General features: G+C 41.5%; 2 protein-coding genes across 2 annotated transcripts in view; both read left to right on the top strand.

Annotated features, from left to right (window-relative positions):
• Nucleotides 1-1,515: 1,515 nt before the first annotated feature.
• Nucleotides 1,516-11,900, top strand: LOC118782327 (coatomer subunit beta-like). The gene is made up of 22 exons (XM_036535639.1): nt 1,516-1,604; nt 3,122-3,275; nt 3,420-3,649; nt 3,744-3,913; nt 4,303-4,417; nt 4,534-4,626; nt 4,928-5,065; nt 5,369-5,488; nt 5,762-5,869; nt 5,964-6,110; nt 6,599-6,744; nt 6,890-6,986; nt 7,106-7,266; nt 7,455-7,575; nt 7,709-7,936; nt 8,361-8,540; nt 9,426-9,570; nt 9,742-9,861; nt 9,960-10,105; nt 10,229-10,318; nt 10,759-10,914; nt 11,627-11,900. The coding sequence occupies exons 2-22, from the start codon at nt 3,185-3,187 to the stop codon at nt 11,684-11,686; spliced, it is 2,862 nt and encodes a 953-aa protein (XP_036391532.1). The 5' UTR covers nt 1,516-1,604; nt 3,122-3,184; the 3' UTR covers nt 11,687-11,900.
• A 5,393-nt stretch (nt 11,901-17,293) lies between these two features.
• Nucleotides 17,294-24,964, top strand: part of LOC118782160 (ras-related protein R-Ras2) — a 33,834-nt gene continuing 26,163 nt past the window's right edge. The window contains exon 1 of the mRNA XM_036535444.1: nt 17,294-17,656. Coding sequence (XP_036391337.1) covers nt 17,555-17,656 — 102 coding nt within the window. The 5' untranslated portion in view covers nt 17,294-17,554. The remainder of the gene's footprint in view (nt 17,657-24,964) is intronic.

The raw sequence follows: 24,964 nt of genomic DNA, 5'->3' as shown, positions 1-24,964 counted from the left end.
GAACTTTCAATGAGAAAAAATTATATGATAGTGACTGAAATGCACTGCAGCTTCTGTGCTGAATTTTTCTAGCATAAGTAAGGAAACGTTTGCTATACTGTACACAAAACTCACTACAGAATTAAAAACTCCTCACCATAGTAAGAGTTATGCATTCTATGTCTGTGGAAGTAGGCCTGCCTCAGTGGGATATAGATGCTGTCCCTATCCCAAACAGCATGCTTGAACCCTTAAACACTTCATCAGTGATGGCAACTACCCGAGCAAGCTTCTGATAGTCTTCAAGCCTCCCTTTAGAGCAGTATCTCTGGTACCAATTGCCTCTGCTCAATTCACACTAGCAGCACAAGCAGTTACTGCCCAAGGACTGGTTCAAGTATTGTGTTTAGACCTGTCTGTCATTCTTACCAAGAGTCCTCTTAACCTGTCATATGAACCACGAGATTGATACATACCAATGGGACAACCTACACTACCTCTAGCTAGGTTTGGGCACTGCTCATTTTCTGTGCAGATATAAAATCTTCAGAGTATAAAGCCATCATTCATTTGTTTGTGGCAAGTGACACAATACTGACATTATATAGCTAAGAGGGGAGAACAACACTGACAGGTAATAGCCCACTCCACTAGAATTATGGCTTATCTTGGACAATACTCAGGTGTGTTCCTTTTGACAGATATTTGGATCATTATTTGGATATTCATTTGCAACATTATTTCTCAGTGCAGTGACATTCTCCCCTGAGGTGGAAGCTGGACCATGGGATGGGATCACCCAACTCTTAGATGGGTAGTTCTAGATATAATTACAGGCGCAGATGAACAGCTAACCTTCTTTAGTTTTGTATTTCATTGCTGATGTTTGACCATACCCTCCTGTCTACCTTGGTAATGATGGATATCTCGCAGGCACTGTTCTCAGCTGGATCTAATTTTATCTCTCAGGGTGCATGTATCAGGAGAGTATCCTAGAGAGATGCCATTTTCACTTCTCTGAGCCTCTCTACAGGAGTCCCTCGGAATCTGGTCCTCAGCTCCATTCTCCTTTCTTAGTACACTAGATCAATTGGTTCTGTTAGGTCTTCCTATGGTTACTCATATTACTGATATTACAGATGTTGACACTCAAATGTTTCTCTCTTTCCCCAATCTAGGTGTGATTTCTTATTCTCCTTAGCATATTTTGCTTATGCGTAGACCCAAGAACACGAACTCAGTACTGCGTTTGGAACGGACGCATGTTCAGTTTGGCTTCAAGTATCCTGTTTGTACAACTTGTTTTCTGTAGTCGCACTTTGTAAGTCGTTCTGGGTAAGAGTGTCTACACAATGTAAATGTTAGCGGTTTTAGTAACATACATCGAATTATATTCGATCGAAAACAACTTTTACCATAATAAAACTAGAGTGTCGAGCCCATGATCTACACGGAGAGGACTAAACACCATTAGGCGGTCTGTTTGTCCCTCTCTGCTTCTTGTAGTATTGATGTTGGCTAAGGAAGGACACTTCCACGTCACACGGAAGAAGTGGCTGTGGAGCCTGAAGGCACCGCAGAGCCAAGTTAATCGCGAAAAGCGGACGTCCAGATCACATTTAAAGGTAAACATGTGTTAATGACAGCTGCATTCTAATTTTACAGCATCCGGGTCTTATTTCGTTCTTTAGCTGTATGTAAATTATTCGATATAGCACCATAAGTTTATGAGTGAATGTTAGCCAGCTAGAGTATGTGGCTGGTCAAGTTTTAAAAAGGCAGAACAGCGTTGGACCACAGCATTGATTAAGGGTAACTTGACCGTCCCTACTTAATTCGCTAACCAACCATCTAACTGAAGTGTAGCTGGTAAGCTAAATTGTTTCATGCTGTAGTCCGTAATTTCAAGGTGAAATTTGCTTTTTCGGGCCCTTTGTCTGGATACTAACCTTAGGTAGCTACAGTATATAAGATCGACTGTTTACCAGATAGTAATGCAACGTTGCATTCAGTTAGATATCATGCAGCAATGGATACCTTCACCAGTAATTCTGCATGAGACCCTGTGTTGTTGCTACCTTTTGCTGTTGCTGTTAACAAGCTGCATAGCCACGTTGTTAGCTAATGTAGCTAGCAGTCTTCTGTGGCTTCCGATAAACTGACAGATCGCGGCTGCCGACCATCGTTGTACCTAAACTGCTAAACTAGAATGTGTTGAGTGAATATGCGAGCCATGTCAGTAAAATATGACTGACTTGAGCCATGTTTAAAACAAGTTTGCTAGCTATCTAGCATGTTAGCATAAAGCTCCGTGCCGTCTGTGTCATTTGACCTGGTCAGTCTGCCAGCGTGGATGGTTAACTACTATGTATTGTCCTTGAGTTCAGCACAGTTTGCATGTGTACATATTAGACTGAACCTGCTGTAAATGACATAGATGGATTCTTTCGTCAAAAGTCCATACCTTTTTATGTTAAGAACTGTTAAAATCTATGTAATCCATTTTGGAAGTGGTATTTTACAGTTCTCTAAAATGTTGCACTTTCAGTGCAGTATGCAGTGGAAGGTTTCTCGCCATATCTTTTCTAGAGTGTAGGACTGTTGTAATGTAGATATCCCCATTAAGTAATGACTGAGTTGTGTGTCATTGATGTCCCTTTGTCTTCATCACCTTAGAGTTTTCTTAGAATTAAGAAATTATCTTAGATAGCTTCAAATAGCCTGTACGGGAAGTCATTCTCCACTTGAAAGATGCTAGTTTAACAAAAGAGTTCGATGGCATAAAAAAAGTTGTTATTGACTCTGAAATGTTCATTAATAACTCTGTATTGTTATTCTTGAAAAAGTGATCTTAAAACTTACCAGCCCACAACACTTTACTTAAAAAGTCCTTAACTTAAAAAAGTTGAACTTAATCACAAAATTTTTGCCAGTCATCAGGATGGATGTCACATATCGGTGAACACTGAAATGATTTAGCCTGTCACCATAAAGTTCTCTGAGGTATTTGGGTACCAAGTGCTACACCAATCCATTTATTTGAAATTGTTAAGAGTGTGTTTGTTATTGTGTAGCCATCTAGCTCCTTGAAAAACAAACATACATACAGTTCACTAAATGTTCATGGTTTGATGCCCTTTAGGGAACCATCAAAAAAGAATTTTGATTGGAGTCTCATAAGAAAGTGAAAACCACATCTGGCACAATGACAGCTGCAGAAAATGTGTGCTACACCCTCATCAATGTTCCAACAGACTCAGAACCTCCATCAGAAATCAGTCTGAAAGCAGATTTGGGTAAGTTTGAACTAACTCAGTATGCAGTTTTTAGGGTAAGAATATTAGAATAATGGTCTGCTTTGTTTCAAGACATAAGATGGTCTTATTGCTTGCTGTACTGAACTGTAAAATCCTGAATTGTTTCCCCTTTTTTAAACATAGAAAAGGGGGAGATCAAGGCAAAGACAGAGGCCTTGAAGAAGGTGATCGTCATGATCCTGAACGGAGAGAAGCTGCCCGGCCTGCTCATGACCATCATCCGCTTTGTTCTACCACTGCAAGACCACACCATCAAGAAGCTGCTACTGGTATTCTGGGAAATCGTGCCCAAGACCACACCAGATGGGAAGCTTCTGCAGGAGATGATTCTGGTCTGTGATGCCTACAGAAAGGTACATTCTGAGGTTTAATGTGCATGTAGGGATGAAGCTCTGTGCAAGTGCCCTTGGTGATCAAGCATCATGTGTCTTCTTTTATTCCCTCCAGGACCTGCAGCACCCCAATGAGTTCATCCGCGGCTCCACGCTGCGCTTCCTTTGCAAGCTGAAGGAGTCAGAGCTGCTGGAGCCGCTCATGCCAGCCATCCGCGCCTGCCTGGAGCACCGGCACAGCTACGTGCGCAGGAACGCCGTCCTGGCTATCTACACCATCTACAGGTGTGTGAACAGCTGAGAGAGAGACCAAAGCCAAGTGTATGCTTTGTTCTAAACTCCAAGTAATTTGTGCCAGTATTATTACCTTTTATCTTTTTTTATTTGTATACATTTTTTCCCCATTTACTTGCATTTACTGCTATACACATCATAGTGTGTGAGTGAGAGGATGGTTACATTTCTCACTCAGTGTGAGGGACAACGTACATTGCAGATACATTGAGTCTGCTCCTGAAAGCCAATGAGAGACTTAAGGGAGCACCCATCTTCCATCTGTAAGGGTATATCATGTGAGGGGGTAGGTAGGAGGTGGGGCTATGGAGTTTGCGTTGGCATTTTCAGGTTTATTGGCAAATCAGTTCACATTAAAAAGTTGAATTTTTTCTCTGCAGGAACTTTGAAAATTTGATCCCAGATGCTCCAGAACTGATCCACGATTTCTTAGTTAATGAGAAAGATGCCAGCTGTAAGAGAAATGCTTTCATGATGCTAATTCATGCTGATCAGGTATAAAGAGTTCTTGTATTTCCATCCATGTCAACTTGTTCTTTACTTGTTCAGCAGTTTTGTACTGTCAAGGGAGGAAAACTGTGATTGTCATCTCCTTGCTTCTCTTTTTGCAGGACAGAGCACTGGATTACCTCAGCACATGCATTGATCAGGTTCATACATTTGGAGACATTCTCCAGTTGGTTATTGTGGAGCTTATATATAAGGTGAGTTGTGAGATGTGCTCTTTTGCCTAGTGACTTCTTATTTTTTTCACACTGAAAATTGGTACAAATGCATCCAGCTAAATCAGGACAAAAACATGTCATCAGACTTTAGTGTCTCAAGTAAAGCACTGAGTGTTAACATCCAGTCTGTCAAAGAAATAAACTGTACTCTATTTGTCCAAAGTCTCCGCCATTCTGCCATTACCCAGATGGTCCTGGGTGATGGTGAAACTTTCTTTCATGTTTCTCTGCAGTGCTGTGATGTGCTGTGTCTAATTTTTCCACCACTGCTTTCGTACAGGTGTGCCATGCCAACCCTTCGGAGCGTGCCCGCTTCATCCGCTGCATCTACAACCTGCTGCAGTCCTCCAGCCCTGCTGTCAAGTACGAGGCAGCAGGGACCCTCGTCACCCTGTCCAGCGCGCCCACCGCCATTAAGGTACCACCACATGGCTGCTCTCAGATGAAAAACATCTTGGGGAAATGGGTTTGATCAGTAAGCCTTTTACTTGATCTTTGTATGTACAACATGTCAAACACCAGGAAGTCTGTTGGTTCATATTTTTCCATTTTCTTGGATTTTTGTATGACATAGATGCATTTATAAAATGCTGATGTTTCCGTGAGGTGTTGATCTTTTAGGTAGCACACCTACAGGTGGCCTAATTAGAACCGCCATGGCTTGCTTCCTCCATTGTTACTAACTGATTTTAACTGCATTGTTGCTGGTTCTCTATTCCAGGCTGCTGCACAGTGCTACATTGATCTGATTATCAAAGAGAGCGATAACAACGTCAAGCTGATCGTCTTGGATCGTCTGATTGAGCTAAAGGAGCATCCCACCCATGAACGAGTGCTTCAGGTACAGTGTTTTTTTTAGTCTGTGTCTATTATAAGACATCTTGACTAAAGTACACTGGCAACCCATTTACTGAACTTATCAGGAGTTTGTGTAAAAGATGATTGGATGTTGCACCTCAGATTCAATGTGTGCAAATAGGGCATATGCAGTCATTAGCCCTTTTTCCTACTGGGGAGGGAAATTGAGCTGAACATTTGAATGAATTCAGTATTGAATGAATGGCACAATTTGAGTGATATCCCATGTTGATTTGAATATCTCGTATTGTTTCAGGACTTGGTGATGGACATCCTGCGAGTTCTGTCCACCCCTGATCTGGAGGTCCGTAAGAAGACCCTGCAGCTGGCATTGGACCTGGTTTCATCCCGCAATGTGGAGGAGGTATGTGTCTTCCCAGGATCCTCAGCCATTGCCTTTACCTGCAGGTGCCTTACTGTAGGGGTCCTGATATGACCTGGGGTGGGGTGTTTTGCAGCTGGTGATAGTCCTGAAGAAGGAGGTGATCAAGACCAACAATGTGACAGAACATGAGGACACAGACAAGTATAGACAGCTGCTTGTGCGCACCCTCCACTCCTGCAGCGTGCGCTTCCCCGACATGGCTGCCAATGTCATTCCAGTGGTGAGTTTACCTCCTCCCTGTCTGGTCTCCTTGTGCTCCACCACTGTACCGTTACTGTCAAAACCGGTTTCCTTTCATTATTTTTGCAAGGTTCCACAGAGGATTTCAAATTCGGCCATAGCATGAGTTAAATCTAGCTGTTCAGCTGGAATGAGAAACAAGTCAACAGATGTGTTGAGTCTAGGGTGATATCACATTGCTACTTTAATGAGTGTGGCTTGTGCCATTGGATAGATTGAAAAAGTGGTATCTGGTTCAGCAACAAAATAAAAGCAAAACTATTTTTAATGTCATTTGCAGAATTTTGCTAGTGGAAGCTCTCAGGCTCCTAATTCCATGTTTTCACTGGCAGAAGAAGCTTCATTACTAAGAGATTTTGGGAGTCATTTGTAGTCTTATTCGTTGACAGGGTCAAAGCAGAGACTTTCCATTTTTCTCCAGCTCTAGCATGCACAGTGATTGATTCTTGTGTTTTTGTTGTCTGTTAGCTGATGGAGTTCCTGAGCGACACCAATGAGGCTGCCGCAGCCGATGTGCTTGAGTTTGTGAGAGAGGCCATCCAAAGGTTTGACAACCTTCGGCCGCTCATCATTGAGAAGATGCTGGAGGTCTTCCATGCCATCAAAGCTGTCAAGTAAGGCTCTAGGAGTACTCTGTTGTATGTGGTCCCATGTACAAACATAAGGAGGTGGCACCTGTGTACTGCCATCATGCTCCCAAATAATACTCTGTCTCAGTTACTCACACTAAAGGTCATGTCTCCTTGCTTCTTGATTCAGAATCTACAGGGGGGCATTGTGGATTCTGGGAGAGTACTGCAGCACCAAGGAGGACATCCAGAGTGTGATGACAGAGGTCCGCAGATCCCTGGGAGAGGTATGTGTGGCTTTTTTTTTTAACCTGAACCCACCATAGAAGATCGTGGCCTTTGAAATCCAAACAGATGTGAAGCTACTTTTGGCAGCTTATGCTTGTCTCCTGTGTATTGTGTGTAGATCCCCATAGTGGAAAATGAGATAAAGAAAGAGGCTGGTGAGGTGAAACCAGAAGAGGAAGTGACTGCAGCACCCACGCAGAAGCTCGTGACAGAGATGGGTACCTACGTGACACAGAGTGCACTCAGCTCTGCCCGGCCGTCCAAAAAGGAAGAAGACAGGTAAATCACAGTACCAACACACAGTGGCAGTATGCCAAATCGTGATCTGCAAAATGAATTCATCTGAAAATAGTGCATGTCCTTTTTAATGTGAATGCAGACTAATGACTATAAAAGATAGTATCCTTTATATTCCATTGCTTTATGAAAGGTTGAGAGGGTTACAGTGATACCATTTGGTTTTGCAGGCCTCCTCTAAGGGGATTTTTAATGGACGGAGATTTCTATGTGGCAGCCTCTTTGGCAACCACTCTAACCAAAGTGGCTCTGCGCTATGTGGCCACCATAAAAGATAAGAGGAAACAAAATGTGAGTGATGTGTTTGCATTTTGTTTTAATGTCATACCAACCTAAAATCTGAACATTCTGTGGCTTTTACCTGTACTTCTTTCTCGGTGCTGTATTAACTTGTATTGTTCTTTTGTCCTGTCTCTCCCAATAGTCCTTTGTGGCTGAGTCAATGCTGATCATGTCTACTGTTCTCCATCTGGGCAAGTCTTCGCTGCCCAAGAAGCCAATCACTGATGACGACGTGGACCGCATCTCGTTGTGCCTCAAGGTCCTGTCTGAGTGCTCACCCCTCATGAATGATATCTTCAACAAGGAGTGCCGCAAATCTCTGTCTCACATGCTGGCGGTCAAGCTGGAGGAGGAGAAGCTCTCACAGAAGGTACACACCCCTCAGGCTGACCAGCAGGAAGAGCCGTGCCAGCTGCAGAACAACATCATCAGTTAGCCTTTACCGTTCCCTTTCTACCTTGTGAATGCTGAAGTGGGTGCTGGACATTTTCTTGGGTTATAGCTGTGTAATTGTTCTCTGTCAGACTCTTTTCTGGCTTTACAATCTTTGTGTACTCCTGTGTGTTTTTTTGAACAGAGCAACCTTATCAAGCTTTGGTCAATGAGTTATTCATTTCATTTTATTAGCTTTGGCCTAAGGAATACTCTTCTACTCAGTCATCTGTGCACTGTAGAAGCCTCGTCCTCTTAATTCCACTGTAGTGACAACTAACTGAATTTGTTTTGGTATTGATTCATGTGATTCCGCAGGTGTTGATATGTATTGTGATTGTGCTCTTGTTTTTGAACAACAGAAAGAGTCTGAGAAGCGGAACGTGACAGTTCAAGCAGACGACCCAATCTCCTTCATGCAGCTGACCGCCAAGAATGAGACCACCTCTAAGGAGGACCAGTTTCAGCTCAGCCTACTGGCCGCCATGGGCAACACACAGAGGAAAGAGGCGGCTGACCCGCTGGCCTCCAAACTCAACAAGGTAATAATGTACATGCGGCATTTTGTTCTGTGAAAACAACTGCTATAAAAGTTGGATGGTCCAGTTTATGACTTGCTTTAATCTTGAGAACCCAACAGATGGAAATACTTTGAATGAAAAAAGAAATGAGAAAGATCTTAATGCATTATAATAGATATGAATCTAAAGGCTTGTGTCACATTATTTATCCCAGTAAAGCACAGTAGAGAGAACTGTTTTAAATTAGCAAACATCTCTCCTTTAAAATAGGTATCCTGGCATATATGTGCTGTTTTAACCATGTGATGTTTTAACCATGAAGATAGAAGTGCAGTCCAACCCATGTTCTGCAGTCTCTGGTTGTTTTGGATGTTGACCTGGAGTAGATCCATGTTCAGTAGTGCCAGCAGATGGCGCTCATAATCAGAGGACCTATATCTGGGCTATATCTAAGGAAAAAGCCAACTTATATCACTTTTTATGTCAATCTGAAAGAGGAAATGAAATAATGGGCAGAGATTGAAGCTGGTAGAAATCTTCAAGGTTATGTCACCTACAGAAACATACACGGGGGGTGAGTAAGTGGAAGGTGAAGAAATAACCTGTGTTTGTTAAAATGCAGTTGAAATGTAGAGGACACAATTTCTTGTAAAGGAAACTGAAAAATTCCAAATATTATTTAGCTGATTAAGCTAGATTTAGATTGTTAATGGCCCTCCACTGCACTAATACTTTTACTCTGGGACTCTGGTCCCCATGATAGTGCAGCTCTTTGTTGCTGTGGGTTTGTGTAACTTTAGTGCTCATGTGTTGATAGTGAAAGCTGCTGCTCACGTGACTGTAGTATTTGTTGTTCCCACTTTGTATGAACCAGGGTAGGTGATCAAGGTGCATGTTATGTTGTAGGTGACCCAGCTGACAGGCTTCTCAGACCCCGTGTATGCCGAAGCGTACGTCCATGTCAACCAGTACGACATCGTTCTGGACGTCCTGGTGGTCAACCAGACAAGTGACACCCTGCAGAACTGCACCCTGGAGCTGGCCACGCTTGGTGAGCCTATGTTCTCAGCTGGTGGAACGGGGCTATTGCGTGCTGCAGTACTTCACCTGCTGTTGATGTTCATGTTTGTGCTGTGAAACATTTACTCACGGTGGTTTTCAGAGTGTGCTTTCAGGGTTGTGCATGATACAGTTTGTGTATCTTTGTTTCTGAATCCCGCAGGTGACCTCAAGCTGGTTGAAAAGCCCTCTCCCCTGACGCTGGCCCCTCACGACTTTGCCAACATTAAGGCCAATGTCAAAGTGGCCTCCACAGAGAATGGCATCATATTTGGAAACATAGGTGAGCCATTTTAGGGCTGCTGTTTTGATTGAGGCCCAGACCTTGTGCAATTGGCTTTGTTCACTATGCTGACCTATAGAACCCCGTGTGTGCCTCAGTGTACGATGTGTCAGGAGCAGCCAGCGACAGGAACTGCGTGGTGCTGAGTGACATCCACATCGACATCATGGACTACATCCAGCCCGCCTCCTGCACTGATGCTGAATTCCGCCAGATGTGGGCTGAGTTTGAGTGGGAGAACAAGGTAGGAGGTGCCACTGAGGAGGAAGAGGATGTCCCAGGTCCCCCGTCTCTAAAGTCAGATTAGTGAATTTTTTCTTTTTCCAGAGGGTGGCAGTAAGGCATTGCATTGTTCTGTCTCCTCCAGGTGACGGTGAACACAAATATCACAGATCTTAATGAGTACCTCCACCACATCCTTAACTGCACAAACATGAAGTGCCTGACCCCAGAAAAGGTAACGTTTGGTGTGTGCTCGCAGGGTTGAAAACACTCATAGCCTGATTGTTCACTGAAAAACTTAACAAACCATAAACCTACCCTTGCAGCTTCACAACAGGGACTGTAACATTTTGGAAAGTCACAGAAGTTAGTCACATATCCCACTGACTGAAATTTTCTTAACCAAAAGTCATGGATATTGCATAATAATTCCGTCTTCACAGCTCAGTGTCACTTACAGCAGCACAAAAATTTAACTTGAATTAACTTGAATTCTTGAATTTGTTATATAAAGATCTTAGAAATGCCATAAAATATAGATTTGATCTATGTGGTGGAAAAATTTAATTTAAACAGAAGACAGTGTACCATGTACTTTTCGGTAGCATAGTGCCTACATTGGACCAGTCCGTCACCTTTATGAATATCTCTCCTCTTGCTCGCGCCACCTAACAGGCACTCTCTGGGATCTGCGGCTTCATGGCCGCCAACCTGTATGCCCGCTCCATCTTCGGTGAGGACGCCCTGGCCAACGTCAGCATCGAGAAGCCCATCCACCTGGGGCCTGACGCTCCTGTCAGCGGCCATATCCGCATCCGGGCCAAGAGCCAGGTGGGTCTCCACTGTTGATCCCAGATCAGCCTGTCGCACAGAGTAACTCCTGAGATCGGCCCAGGCAGCATGAATACTGCCATGTATGATTTTAGAGGTAACATCTGACCCCTCAGCTGAGTTTATGATTGGGTTGTATTTGCCTAGAGATTTTCCTCTGATGTATGATCTTGTTGTAGCTTGAATTGTGTTTTATGTTTTTTGGGAGAACAAGTCAATAAGTACTTAAGGGTGAACCTCAGGGCATGCTTTTACTAGATTTACCAAGCACACAGAAAGTAAAAAGCCTGTTGAAGGAAGATTAATGCTCGCTCTGTCCAACCAAACACTTTCCCTGAGGTATATTTCCACACAGAACAACTCTAGGTGCCTTTTAAGATGCTTAATCACTTTGTATTGGGATCAGTGTATCTGGATAAGGGAGACTTATGGATTCCTTGGGAAATGTCCTGGAGTGGCCGGTTCATTAATTCTCTTAGTGTAACGGCTTTTTACCATTCATGCTGTGATCGGTTAATTACCCAGCAAGAAGACATATCGATTAAGTAACCTGTGTAAATGAGCGGGGGCTGCTGGGGGCAGGACGGAATTATGACTCTGCTGAAAGTAACAAAATGTTGACCATCAGCAGTGAATTAAAAAAGTATACAAAAAAGCAATGGGTTTAAAGCAAACTACAATTCAACATCTTTCTCTTTCTCTTTCTTTGCAGGGCATGGCGCTCAGCCTGGGTGATAAGATAAATCTGTCTCAGAAAAAAAGTAACGTGTAAGAGAACTTGATGAAGACCACTGAGGCCCTCTTTATTGATGGGCAATATGCCGCTGTGTCGCCTGTGTCTAGTCCTTTTCTTCAGTCTTCTCCACTCCCCCTCCCAAAGGAAGCATAGAAAGTACTTTTTTTTTACTGATCATCTCTAGCCCCTTTGAATGTGTATATTTTTTTGTGGGGGGAGGGGCGCGTTGGGGGTCGCATTTCCAAGAGATGATGTTCCTGATTCATGGGTATACACTAAGTGCATATCATAATAAACCCTTAAAGTATCTCTACTTTGCGTTTGTGGTCATTATGATGTAGTGTGTGGTGAAGTATGTATGGTGTTGATTGAGATAAGTAGAGGTGTAGACACACATTGCACTGTGTATCACTGTTTGGTGGTTTTGTCCTTTGCTTAAGGTCACACTAATCTTTTACGCCTGTGTAATGGGAGATGTGGCATTTTGTCTGCTCCGGCTTTGTGCCTCGCATGGTGGTGCCCCCTCCCACAAACCCCAGCCTGCGACAGCACTGGACCTCAAACCACAGTTGACGCAACAAAGGGCATCTTTCTGCCCTATTGAAAGTCCAGGAATCCTGAGCATTTTAATTCTTCAGTCACATGCTTATCGGGTGACCTCGCAGTGCGTAGAATGGGAATTGATGGCAGGAGCTGGCATTGGTGCAAGTGCGTGTGGAAGTGTGCACGTATGTGTGTATGGGGTGGGTGGGGAGGTGGATGTGGGCAGGGGGAGGGGTGTGTCCATGGCCAGGCGTGGTCTAAAGACAACTAATCCAGCTGACTATTTTTAGGCCAGATGGTCTCAGGGAAGGTTTAGTACCTGATTATGGGGAGCAGGCTGTGGATTTGATACGGAAATAGATAAGCACTTAATGGGAATGCTGCATTAGGGATTAATAATGGTCCAGGCCAACCACTGTACTGGTTTCTTTTTTGTAAGAAAGAGGATGAGGGCAGAAAAATACTGATACAGCATACTGTACTGAATGCTTCCACTTAGAGATAATATAAACTAAGGCATTAAAATAAGGCATGTAGAAGTGTTCAAAAATCTTTTCAATAATCAGTACTTATTCCATGTCATATGGTAATGAATGACATTGCCCAAGCTGCATGAGAATCACAGCAAATGTTGATTGGGAAGTTCTGAGGTAGCGTAATTACAAAATATTACATTTAATTTCCTAAAACAGGCATATCTAACCTTTCAATTTAACTTTTTAACTTTATTTTCTGACTACACTCAAAAGTTAACTGCGTGATTTAATTGCTGCAAACTTCTCTAAAATCTCTAAAACCATAGTTAGAGAAGCTATGGAGTAGTGAGAAGTAAAAGACACACACCAGAAATGTAGGCAAAGTGATGCAGAGGAGCAGTTGCATAATCATGCCAAGAATGTGGTTACATTATGTTTGCAGTGATAGGGTCATTTCCAGAGCTGACTAGTTTGTTCACCAGTTACCTGACACAATGGCATGTAAGTTGTGTAAATGGAAATGATTTTTGAAGTAGTACTAGGTGAGTACTACTGTAGTATTAAAATAATGGTCATGTCCAGCCAGGTGGAAACAGAATTCCCTGCTTGGGAGCAGGGAGAACTTTTATTTTACTTGTATTCACGTGGGGGCTGCCTCTCACTTGGTTGTGAATGAAAATGTCGAAACATAGGAAAGAAGAATTACAGTCTAAGCATCTAACTTCTAATGACACAAATGATTCAGAACAATATTAAAATCCACCAGACCATTTTTCTAGCTAGCTGGCTGCTAGCAAATGGCCAGTTACTCATTTTTAGCTGGCAAGAAGTTCCACTTTATCACCATGAGAGAGATAGGAAAGGGGCAGATGTCTGATGTCCTTCCATCACTAACTGCATTTTGGAATAATGTGAGGAAACACAGTTTATTTTTTAGGGAGGCCTGTGTCTGCTGGGGCCATTGACTCACAGGTTAACCACTTACCACTAGACCACTAGAAGCAAAAGCTTTGCAGCTTCATACATCATCTAGCACATTCCAATCACTGATTAATAATCCTTTGTATTATTTGAAATGTATGCCATCTACCCTGTTGTCTTAATGAGCAATGTGTCATCCAGGAAACCTCAACAGATGTATCTGGGAATTAAAAAAATACTGTTTCTGTTTTTTCCCCACTTCTTGTCATTTTCTAACAGTGGAGTGGGTGCCTCATTAGTCACAGTGGAGGAAACGGTAGCCCTCCTGATCCTGGAGGTCAGGACCCTGGGGACCATCAGCCTGTGGGCAAATACAGAGGAGAGTAGAGGAATGGGTGGTTCTGTCCCATGCACAGTGTTTATACATTCTCCTTGGTGTCTTTGTGTGATATCTGTGTTCTCTTTTCCAGCGCCATATCTGTTCTAGTGACAGATGAAAGCTTTACCTCCATTCAGATACCTTTTCAGGGTAGCTGCTGTTCCTTGTTGTCTTCCAGTGGCCACAAGGGGCCAATACAGTCATTATTTCAACATTTTTTTGGATGAGACTGAGTAATCAAAGAAAAGGTAGAGTGCCTTATTCATTTGCTGAGATTGAATGAACGGCCTCCCAAAGTAAATACAGTACCCTTGTTTTACCACTAGATGGTGAAAATGGCACAGATAAGGGGCTGCACTGATGTCACAGGCACTGAACAGTGCATTGTTTCAGAAAAAATTTAACTAAAAGCTCCCTTGATGAGATTAGCCTTGTATATCAAAAATGATCGTTACCACTCTGCAGACTTTTTAAGGAACAATTAATACCACTGCATTCAAAACTATTATATACCTGATCCTGCCATGTTGCGATTTTCAACCCTGAAAATTCCGATTTGCCCATTGGTTCCTAATGTAACAGTCTGTATCATTGTTTGAGACAGACTTACAGTATACATCTCTAGCAATTAAACAGCAATGCCCAAATTGTCAGGAATCAATGGAGAAACTGTTCAACTTCTTCAAGGCTGTTGGGTAGCCCTCTGCATTCAATGCAAAGTGCCAAATAAATCAGTATAATTTGTAACCATGACATTGACACCGATTACCTTTGTCTAACACAAATGATTAACTTAAAGAGGGATGTTTTGTTGAGACTGAAAAAAAGACACATTAGACCATGCTGACTGGAAAACAGCCAAGTCCCAAAGACTGAGAAAGTTTGTATGCACCCCTACAAAAATATTGAAGGAGGACAAGAGCAGGAGCTTGCTCCTAATTGGATACAGTAGGACAAAACAAAGTCAAAAAACAATCTAGGTGTTTTACTTAACATATGGAGGGCTTATTAACACTGAGCAGGGGTGGGAAACTGGCAACAATTGGAAATCATTATAATTTTTCCAGGCTCCTGCTCTCCTTTTTAGTTTTTGTATCATCTCTTTTCCTGCTTATGAGAGACCTCCCTCTGGAGTAGATGATGTCCAACACGCAAAGGAGCATCCCTGCTTTATATAGAAGCATATACCCCATTTGCATTGTGGGGCCAGGAGTTATACTAATGCACTGTATTTTAGTCCAGTGATTTTTAAAAATAAATTCTTGAACATTAATACATTTGAATGCATCACACCGAAGTCTTTTAATGGGTCAAGGACAGAAACTCAACATAGGCTAACTGGAAATGGATTCAGGAGGTGTTACCTTAATTTTACATTAAATTTGATTCCTGATAATCTCACCACAGTTTTGTATATCAGACGTAAAACATGTGACACATTTTCATTATTATTAGTGGTGTTTTGCTCTCAGACCATGTTGCAGTTATAGGTTCACTCATTTACCCTGATCTCTTTTTACCTGAAATTCCTTTTTACAACACTGCACCTGTCATCATCTTGAAAGACTTTATAGCAGTGATGACCTCAGGTTATCCTGTCAAATGTGAGTTTGATTGTGCCATTACATGCTTCCCTTAGGGCCTGCCAGTGGGGGGGGTGGGGGGGGGGGTGACTTGTGGACTACAGCAGGATCCAAGAAAGACAAGAAATAATGAATTCAGTCTTTCTGTTTCCATTACTCCTATTCTGAAGTTGCTTGCTTGGTCATTATCAGGTTTCAGAGCCCATTACTGAAAGGAAAAATGACTGTGAGATTATTTCAGGTGTAAATAAATTATGTTCTGGACAATGATGTGACATTGCCAAATTTTATTTATTCATTAAATTTATTTCATTCCAATGATCTTTCCACACCTGGATAGCAGGGGCTTCAAGCGGTGAAATAAAAAGCATAGATGAAAGGATAAAGTTGAGGGAAAAACAAATAGAATGGGAAATTAACAGTATAAACAAAATAAGGAAAAATCACTCCATAGTAAAAGAAAGGCAGTCAGGGAACCCAGAGAAAATCTGTTCAGTGCAAACATTCAGAAGCACAGTGTGCCAACTCAATGAAAAAGCACCAATAACAGATTAAACATCAGGAGCTTTGTCTGCTGAGGCTCTGATCCAGTCAGCCAATCAAATTACTTTTTGCTGTTTTATACTTTGAGTTGGGCCTTCCGATCTTAAACCAAAACAATGTATTGTCTTGACATTAAGCCTTAATGACAGACAACATGCAGGACTGTCTGTCACCTCTCATATCATCATAATCCCAAATGACCAGCCCTAACTCTTTCAAGATCATAAAGCCATACTCTGTGAGGATGACCCATTAATAGAGCACCACAATTACAATTTCTCTAGTGATTTTTTCTTGTGGAAGTGCAGATTTTATTGCACATAATAAACAGATAATAAATAAGCACAGCCCTTTCTCTGTACTCTCAATAAATCTTAAAATTATGTTTGATCACCCCTTGACTAAATCAGCAACTTAATCATGTATTGCATTTTACCCGCAGATTTACAAACAGTCACAGGAAAAGCTGAATACCAACCATGAAGATGAGGCATATTTCCTTAGTAACCAGTATATTTTAAAATGATACCATATGCTTAATATATATTATGTAGGCAATTGAGTGTCATTTGAAAGACATTACAATCTGTCTATCTAGATCATATTAATGAGGAATTTCAACACCTGAGACTGGGTAGTGCAAAGTATCCGGAGCAGATAAGTAGAAAAACTTACTGAACGTTTTCTTACATCCAAAATTCATTTTGTTGAGGGCCTATTTTTTCAGTGAGTCCACATCCACTTCTACATAACTATTGCCATCTGCTTTTGCAAGAACATTCAAGCCCTTCTGAGGATCAATTTTAGCTTTATGTAACATCACAGTTAATTTGTATGTCAATAACCGTTTTTGTTGTGTTTCCTAAAAGCTAATTAATATACATCACATAAAACAATTGCTCAGGGGTAAAATTACAGTATTGAAAATATATTTATTTTTTAAAATGTATAATCTGCACATAAGATAATGTTCACAAGAGATTCTATCTGCAATTATAACCGGACTCTCATTACAGTTCACACTAATTATAAAGCTACGTGCATATCTCTCAAAACTGGACAATGTTCTCCAAACTTACGAAATGAAATCAACTTACACTAATATTCACGTCCCCTCATGTATATTCATAAAGGGCTAAAATAGACAAGAAGGGCCTCTAGCGACGGCCATTTGTAATAACTCAGTCGCTCAGTCTGTTTCACGTCTTATTACAGCGCTGCAGTTGGTAGCATTTTCACAGGAGGGCGTATGGACTAGGACGTACTTAGGCTACTGCGTGCACTTTTTAGAAAAAGAAAATCCTTCCACAATATTACCTTAAAACGGACTACCTTTCTAAAGGAAACAGGCGAGCGTATTTTTCCTCCGCAACATTCCTTCAACAGAGGGCCTGTCATTGAGTGGTGGGTGTTTGCTCACTGGTGTAAAGACAGCGGCGAGTGCGGTTGTGTGTTTCTGATGGCAGGGTGGAAGGACGGCTCGGTGCAGGAGAAGTATCGGCTGGTGGTCGTGGGAGGCGGTGGCGTCGGGAAGTCAGCATTAACTATCCAATTTATCCAGGTCAGTAAACACACGCAGTCTTTTTACAGCCATTGCTGCGGAATGTGTGGGAATTCGGGTGAGGGGTGCAGTTCTCCTTTAGAGAGGGGACCCCACCGGCGGAAAAGGGGGTTTAAATCTGAGTGTTGGCCTAGGCCTAAGATTTTTTATGAATCACAAAGATTGTTTCGGAAAAAAATAAAAGTTTTGTTTTACGGAAGAGTGCCAAAACGCTCACTGTTTATGCTACATTTGCTGTGTTGTCTTGCTAATGAGCTTGGGGGACGAATGTGTATGGAATACGATTCTTTATTTAAAAGATTCAGTTACATTTTTCCTCTTTTCTTAGTTTTATTTCTACGCCAATTTTGTGCTTTTTACATTTTTGTCGCTTGTGCTTGGTTGCATAACCGTGTATGTTATGCTTTCATCAGTAGAGAAATCTGAGCATATTGCTAAAGCTATAACGACTTTGACACTATGAGCAAAAGGCTATGCTTAAAAATCGCATTTAAAAAAAACAAAAAACAAAAAAGAATTCACGCAAACGAGCAGCAATTTTGGAAGATGAAGCTGAAAAGTTTCACAATTCATTAACATTTCCAACAAGTATGACGTCTTATGATAGGTCCTGAACAATTTGACAGATCGTTTTCAGTCCTAACATTTGTGGAAAACAATTGCCTCAGGGTTTGACGCTTCTTGTGTAAACAATTGTTAAAACGAAACCTTACGACAGTGCCTTTTGTCTGAGGCCGTTGTGTATTCATGTAGAGAAAAACACATTATAGTTACCACCCAAACGCTGCAAATCATGAAACATGACAAAAATGTAAACGTATTTGTTGGGTAATGTGCAGTTCCACAATAGTAGCCTAATATGACCTCACCAGTCGGAAAAGTTTTCCCCTGCTAAATCAGTGTCTAAAGTGTAAAAACTATTACGGAGGCATTTATATTTTAAAATGTGTCGTTTGCTGTTGAATATATAAGTATGTAAGTATATAAGTATGCAGCTATATATTCTAAGTTGAATGCGCGCGTGCGTGTGTGTGTGTGTGTGCATATATTCGCGGTTCGGACATAACAATACCTAGACCGTGAAGCTGGTAAAATGGCACGCTAGTGTACCATCTCATAAATTCGTACTTTAGCGGTTTGTATTTATTATTAATGTGATCATAAATACAAACCGCTAATGTGATTTATGTGCCTGGTAGTCTTGTAATAGGAATTTCAGTATCGAATTGTATGCGTTGATTACCTTGTAGCTACAATAACATAAATAGGCTACTTATATGGATGTTGCAGTATGGGCGGAAGAATCCCATTCATGATTTGCAATAACAATTGAGCATCGTTTTGAATCAAGCAGTTGTAGAGCAGCGATAGAAGCAGCTGTGCTTTAGAGACAGTTGTTGTGAGAACAGTTGGTCCCCAGTTGTCATTCTGGGTCTTGCTACCGACAGGCATCCCAGCAAACAGCTACTTGTATGAGCATTCTCAGACTCATTTAAGGAAACAGTTTGTTGTCCCCTTTACGCTCTTCAATAGCAGTTAGAGTAGGCAAATTATTTCTTTAATCTTTCTGTGAGGAATTGAGTCTCTCACTAGTGAGTGTGTAGGTAGACCACTGTCTTGGTTCTGTACGGTTATGTTGAGTGCATTGCATTGATGTTGGCTGAAAGCGATAGCAATGCTGAGCTGGGTCCCAACAACCATTCTAAAGTTGATCCTTCGATGGTGTAATGTACAGGCCACAAATGCACAACTTGTGAATATGTACCACAGTGCGACAGATGACATGGATTTTTCTTTTTTTCATTTGAGACCTGTCGTGCTGTCCTGCTGTTCTCTTTCAGTCATTAGTGACCGTATGACTGAAGTGACATCCTTCTGCATGATGTTGATAATTATATATGTCATTTTGCAGCTTAAAAATGGCAATAGATTTTTTTTCACTGCAATCTGAGCAGTGACATCAACATGAATAATTGACATTAGCCTCAATATTGAATTCTTTATTTGTTCATTTGTTTACTTCTGTGAGGATTTGTCCAGATTATACGTTCACCTTTCTGTCAGCAATAAATAGGTGTGCAGACTGTGTAGTTCAGTGTTCAGATTGTGCACCATATCAAGTACGTCAAAGCTGGATGACCACATTGCCTTGACCACTTGAGCAGATGATGTTCAGTCTATGCACCATATACTGTTGACTGATCAAAAGGAAACTTTTTTTTTGTACCTAGGAGCTGAAAAAATGAAGTGCATTACTCTGGTTCTTTCTAAATTGGACTGGACAGCAGCCCAAATATCAGTCCAATGAGACAACTAAATCTTCATCAGTTGATCACTCCTAAACCTTTCTGCTGGTCATGTTTTAAAAGCTATGTGTTTTCGCTGATCGTAACCAACCAAATCTTTCTAGGGAATTAATGTGCTTGTGTGTGCTATAAATCTGGCCAGAGCAGAGACAGTATTATGACACTGGTGGCTAAAGGGCATGGTGGATCCCTCATTCATCTTCTCCTCCCTGTGACCCCTTTTCCCTTTTGGGCCCCAAATGGTCTGAGTTGGCATCCAAGCTGTGCTGGCTGCAGGAGAACGAAACAATTACCGCTGCCCCCCAGCCAATGGTTTTTAATCCTTGCACAGGGAGAGGCTTGCACTGAGCTGTTTTTGGTGAAGAAAAGGGGGAATGGAGAGAGAAGGCGTTAGTGCGCATGGAGAGTCAGCGGGGCACCCCAAAGCTGTTTCTTTGGTAAATCACTGTTTCTTTGGTAAATTCATAACCTCAGCCAGCCAAGCAAGTCCTGGAGCTGAATAATAGGCTGGTTCTTACATTGTCATCTGTGACTGCACATGGGATGAAATGAATATAGCCACCCACTGTAATTCAGTGTAGCCCTTGGGCTACTGGTCTACCTTAATCAGCAGCTGACCTGAACCACAGATCTCTGCTACTTCAGACCTAAGAAGTGTTTGCTATGTCCTCATGAGGCATCATAGAGTTCACTCCTCCCCATCAAGTCCCATTGGCCTTTACTATTATACTGTATCCATGTCAGCATTTTTTGAGTATTGGTAAATGATCAGTGGCATGTCTCCTGTTATATGTCATTACAATTTATTTGCTCTTTTACACTAGGTATTGCATGTTATTGTTTTTTTCTTGTTTGAAGACTGCCTTTGTCTGCCTGTGTCATTTTCTAGAAGTTTTAAGAAGGACTTTCTGTAGCTGTGAAACCTTCCACAGCTGGCTGTTGTCGAGTGTTCCCCACTCAGAACAGTGCATTTAGTGGGGGGAGAGGCTGAGTCTGAGTCCTGTTTGGTTAATGACCATGAAACGGCCGGAATTTGTGCTTTGGGAAAGGAAGTGAGTCCACAGTCCTGTTCATTCTCAGAGGACCTTTTCTATGAGTACGTGAAAATATTATCTGTAGTTTGACTCAGTTGTCCAGGTGTGGGTTGTCATTTTTTGGCAACCTCATTGTTAGTGAATGAGAAAGTGAGTGGATTTATAATAGGGATGTGATAATTTATCAGAATAGTTTAATATTGTATCATCAATTTTTTATTTGACTGTGTTAGTGTTGTTTGAGTTACACCTGTATTGATCTTTTTAAAATAAAATCTGTGCACTCCTAATGCTCATGGTTGTGAAAATTTATATAAATCAATCTGCCCAGTTCAATGCACCATTTACACATTGGCTGAATCATAGGCTCTTAATGTAATCTGTCATCATTTTGAACCACAGTATAGTTACAGATGAAAGTTTATTTCTTGGAAATTGCAGTGCGCATTGGTTTATGTGCTTATTTTTGTACATTGTAGTATCATAGGTGTCAGGATATTACATCCCATCACAATATTTACCATGGTGCCCCTTGTATTGTGACACATATTGTATCATGAAGAACATGCCCTGCTTCGATGTGACATTGTAAGGAATCTGAGAGAGGAAAACCAGACGTAATTTCATCTTGTTTGATTGTAGTCTTCATAAGAGTGCAGAGAATAAAGATTTGACTTCATGGATGAAGTCTGAGAAATGTATTTCTTTTCTCTGCGAACGGACTGGAGAGAGCAGAGTGACTTCAAGAACCTTCCATCCTGGACCAAGATGGAAAATGACTCAGAGAAGTGACTTGAAATTGACTCATCTGATAACAGTACAGAAATACAATGTGTATTCAGCATGACATATGGAAGCTTGTAAAGCAAGAAACAACAGGATTCTGAAGGTCAGGGCTTTTACCTCCTTTCCAATGTCAGTATATCATCTTTCTCATACCACCAGAGGAGGAGGGCTCAGTATGTATCAGTGGGAATGACATGGTTATGGCCATTTGTGATGCCAAGGTCTGCTGTTTGGTCTGGTTACTTCGAGGACTGACGTGTTTTTATCGTCAGTCTCAGCCACTGTAATCAGGCAGTTGAGGACAGATGAACCTTGTAAGAGGTACTTTTTTATCTTTCTTTATCGCTTTCCACAGAATAGGACTCAATTGGAATGTTTCTTCCTCCCCTTGTTCTCTCTCCTCCACTGCTGGGAATGGGTGTCACTAACAAGAGCTGAGGTCACATGCAGACCGTGCTGCGTCAAGCAGCTATTGAACGCCTTTGCATTCCAATGTGAAGCAGGTGCACTTTGGGGATGTGAGGTTGGGCTGAGATGTGAGAAGTGCAGGGTTCGTCCCTGCTCACTTCCTATGGAAAGGCAGTTCTGCTTTCTGGAAACCAGGTTGCCTTCTCAGCAATTGGGAGCCCTCAAAGCTGCCTCAACCAGGGCCTTTGAATTTATTTTTGGGGTGACACTGCCTTAACTCTGTTTGTATGGCATATTTATGCATTGCATACCATACTACTGATATGCTAGGCAAACAAGTGTATTATTACTGGAGTGAAATCTTTTCTTGGAAGCACTTCATTACTTAAGGAACTTTTTGTCCCTTTCTGAACTGTTGAAACTCACAGAAGAATGCTACTCTTTTGTTATTTAGGTATACTTTTCCAGGGGAATAAGAAAAGGAACCATTTTCAGCATTCTTAAACACTGGGGTAGAGTCCAAAAGAGATCCATTTGTTTATGCTTAGCACATTAATTAAAAATGGGATATTTCAGTTCTCTTTCTCTTCGAATTTAACATAAATGAACCCCAAACATTCTTGTAGACTGTTCAAGTTAATGGAATGTTTATATGTATACACAGAGGTAATGTTCTGATCTTTGAAATGTTTTATTTTCCACATTTGTGAAAATCCTAGAGTAATGGCAAGACATGGTATCAGTGTTATGCAAAAAATTGTCACTGGCCCCAGAGACATCATTTAAGAGATCATCTTAAAAACATTCTGTGTGTATTAACTCACTGGTTTCAAAGACATTTAAGGGATCATATCAAATTAATTATGTATGTATTAAATCACTGGCCCCAAAGACATTTAAGGGATCATCTTAAATTAATTCTTCCAGTGGTAAATTTAAGTATGTGATTCCTCTTCTGTTACCAAAAAATAATTCAAGGGAAGGTTTGTCTCCCCCATAAAGAGCAATGTGGATAGGACAAGAAATGAAGACCTTGATGGCTTTTTTGTATTTTAAAAACCACACCGAGGCAGAACAGTTAACCCTTGGAAACAGGGCCCAGTGAGATTTTATTGTAAGCACTGATGTGTCAACAGACACTGGTATGCAGTCTGCCTATGATAACATCTTAGTCTTTAGTGAACCTGTCACTTACTGTCACAACAGCAGTCTGTTAGAATGTATGCAATTTGTTTGTGCATCCATGAAGGCTGTGTTTACCGGCCCAGGTCCTGGGGGCACCATGCATGCTGGTTTTCATTACAGCTGTGTTCCAAGTTAATTAGGTTTGACTGACCTGTTAAACGCGTACTGATCTGTTACTGATCTGTGAGGTGTGTGTGTGTGTGTGATCTGCTTTAAACTGTGAAATGTGCTGTTGCAGGTGTGGTTGTGCTAATGTAAAGATATTAAGCTGTGTATTAAATGTACATTTGCTAATATATGCCCCATGGACCAAATTTTGGGGAGCTGCTTCAAGTACGCTTAATTAGTCATTCTGTTAATTGTCCTAGGCCTCATTGAACAACTAATTACTTTCAGTCAGTAATGTTGCATGCCTGTGTGTTACAGTTGTTTAAGAGGCTCGCATGAATAGAAACAACTTGCCAAAATGCCTTTACTTTTGTCCTTTTGAGGAACTAACACACAACTCATACTGTTAGAAAATCACTAACATCAGACACTTAAATAATGTCAATTCCAGATCAATATTGCATTAACAGCTCAATAAAGGCTAATTAATTGAGAGCTCAGCTACTGCAGACACTAGAGTACATGGTGAGCCCCAAGGGAAGAGGTGGGAAAATAATGCTCTAAGTACACAAACACATGAACAATGGCTGTAGTTTATAGGAGCACTCCGGTGAAAATTAAGCTTTTTTCTGTGTGTTATGATGTGTATCAAGTATTTATGTGCATTACTGAATTGTGTTCTGTGCTCAGACCCCAGCTTGCTCCTCCAGTTGATGAAACAAGTCAGTTGTATTACCCACCCGAGCTTTTCATTGGAGTGGCAGGGTAGCTCTGATCCATTGAAAATATCCCCAAAACTACAGAGAATGTATGAGTGTATGAGTGTGTGTTTTGTTCATGGTGATTATTTCTTTTACAAACTGTGAAAAGCACAAAGTTTCTGCAAGTCATTGAAAGGATGTACGAGTGCCTGCTGTAGTTGTCTGGTAGCTGTGTAGCTTTCACTCAGTATCTAAACCGTGATACAGCACAATGCACAACCTGCCCATTGATATGCTCACTTGAAGCTTCTCTTTGTAATTCGTAGAGTGTTATAAGCTGGGCTACAGCTGGCCTTTGTGATGTGTTAGGGGCCTTAGTATGGCACTGTGATAAGGTGTATCTTGTGCCCCTCAATGGACTCCTCTGGTGGGAGGTATGTTTCAACTGTCCCCATGAGCTAATTTTTAACTGCCCTGAATTACTTATTGCATACCCTAAAGCAGCGTTTCCCAAACCTCTCCTGGAGGGCCCCCTGTCCTGCATGTTTTAGATCTCTACCTGCTCCAACACAGCTGATTTAAATGATGAGTTTGTTATTAAGCAGCTTCAGGAGTTCATAACCAGTTGATCTTTTGAATCAGCTGTGTTGGAGCAGGGAGAGATCTAAAACATGCAGGACAAGGGGTCCTCCAGGAGAGGGTTGGGAAACACTGCCCTAAAGAAACACTTAAACTCTCATAAACTTTCTCATGTGTGATTTTTCCTGTCAGGCTAGCTGT

The sequence above is a fragment of the Megalops cyprinoides genome, chromosome 8 (assembly GCF_013368585.1).
Source record: "Megalops cyprinoides isolate fMegCyp1 chromosome 8, fMegCyp1.pri, whole genome shotgun sequence".
Lineage (NCBI taxonomy): Eukaryota > Metazoa > Chordata > Actinopteri > Elopiformes > Megalopidae > Megalops > Megalops cyprinoides.
This window is presented reverse-complemented; position numbering and strand designations above follow the sequence as displayed.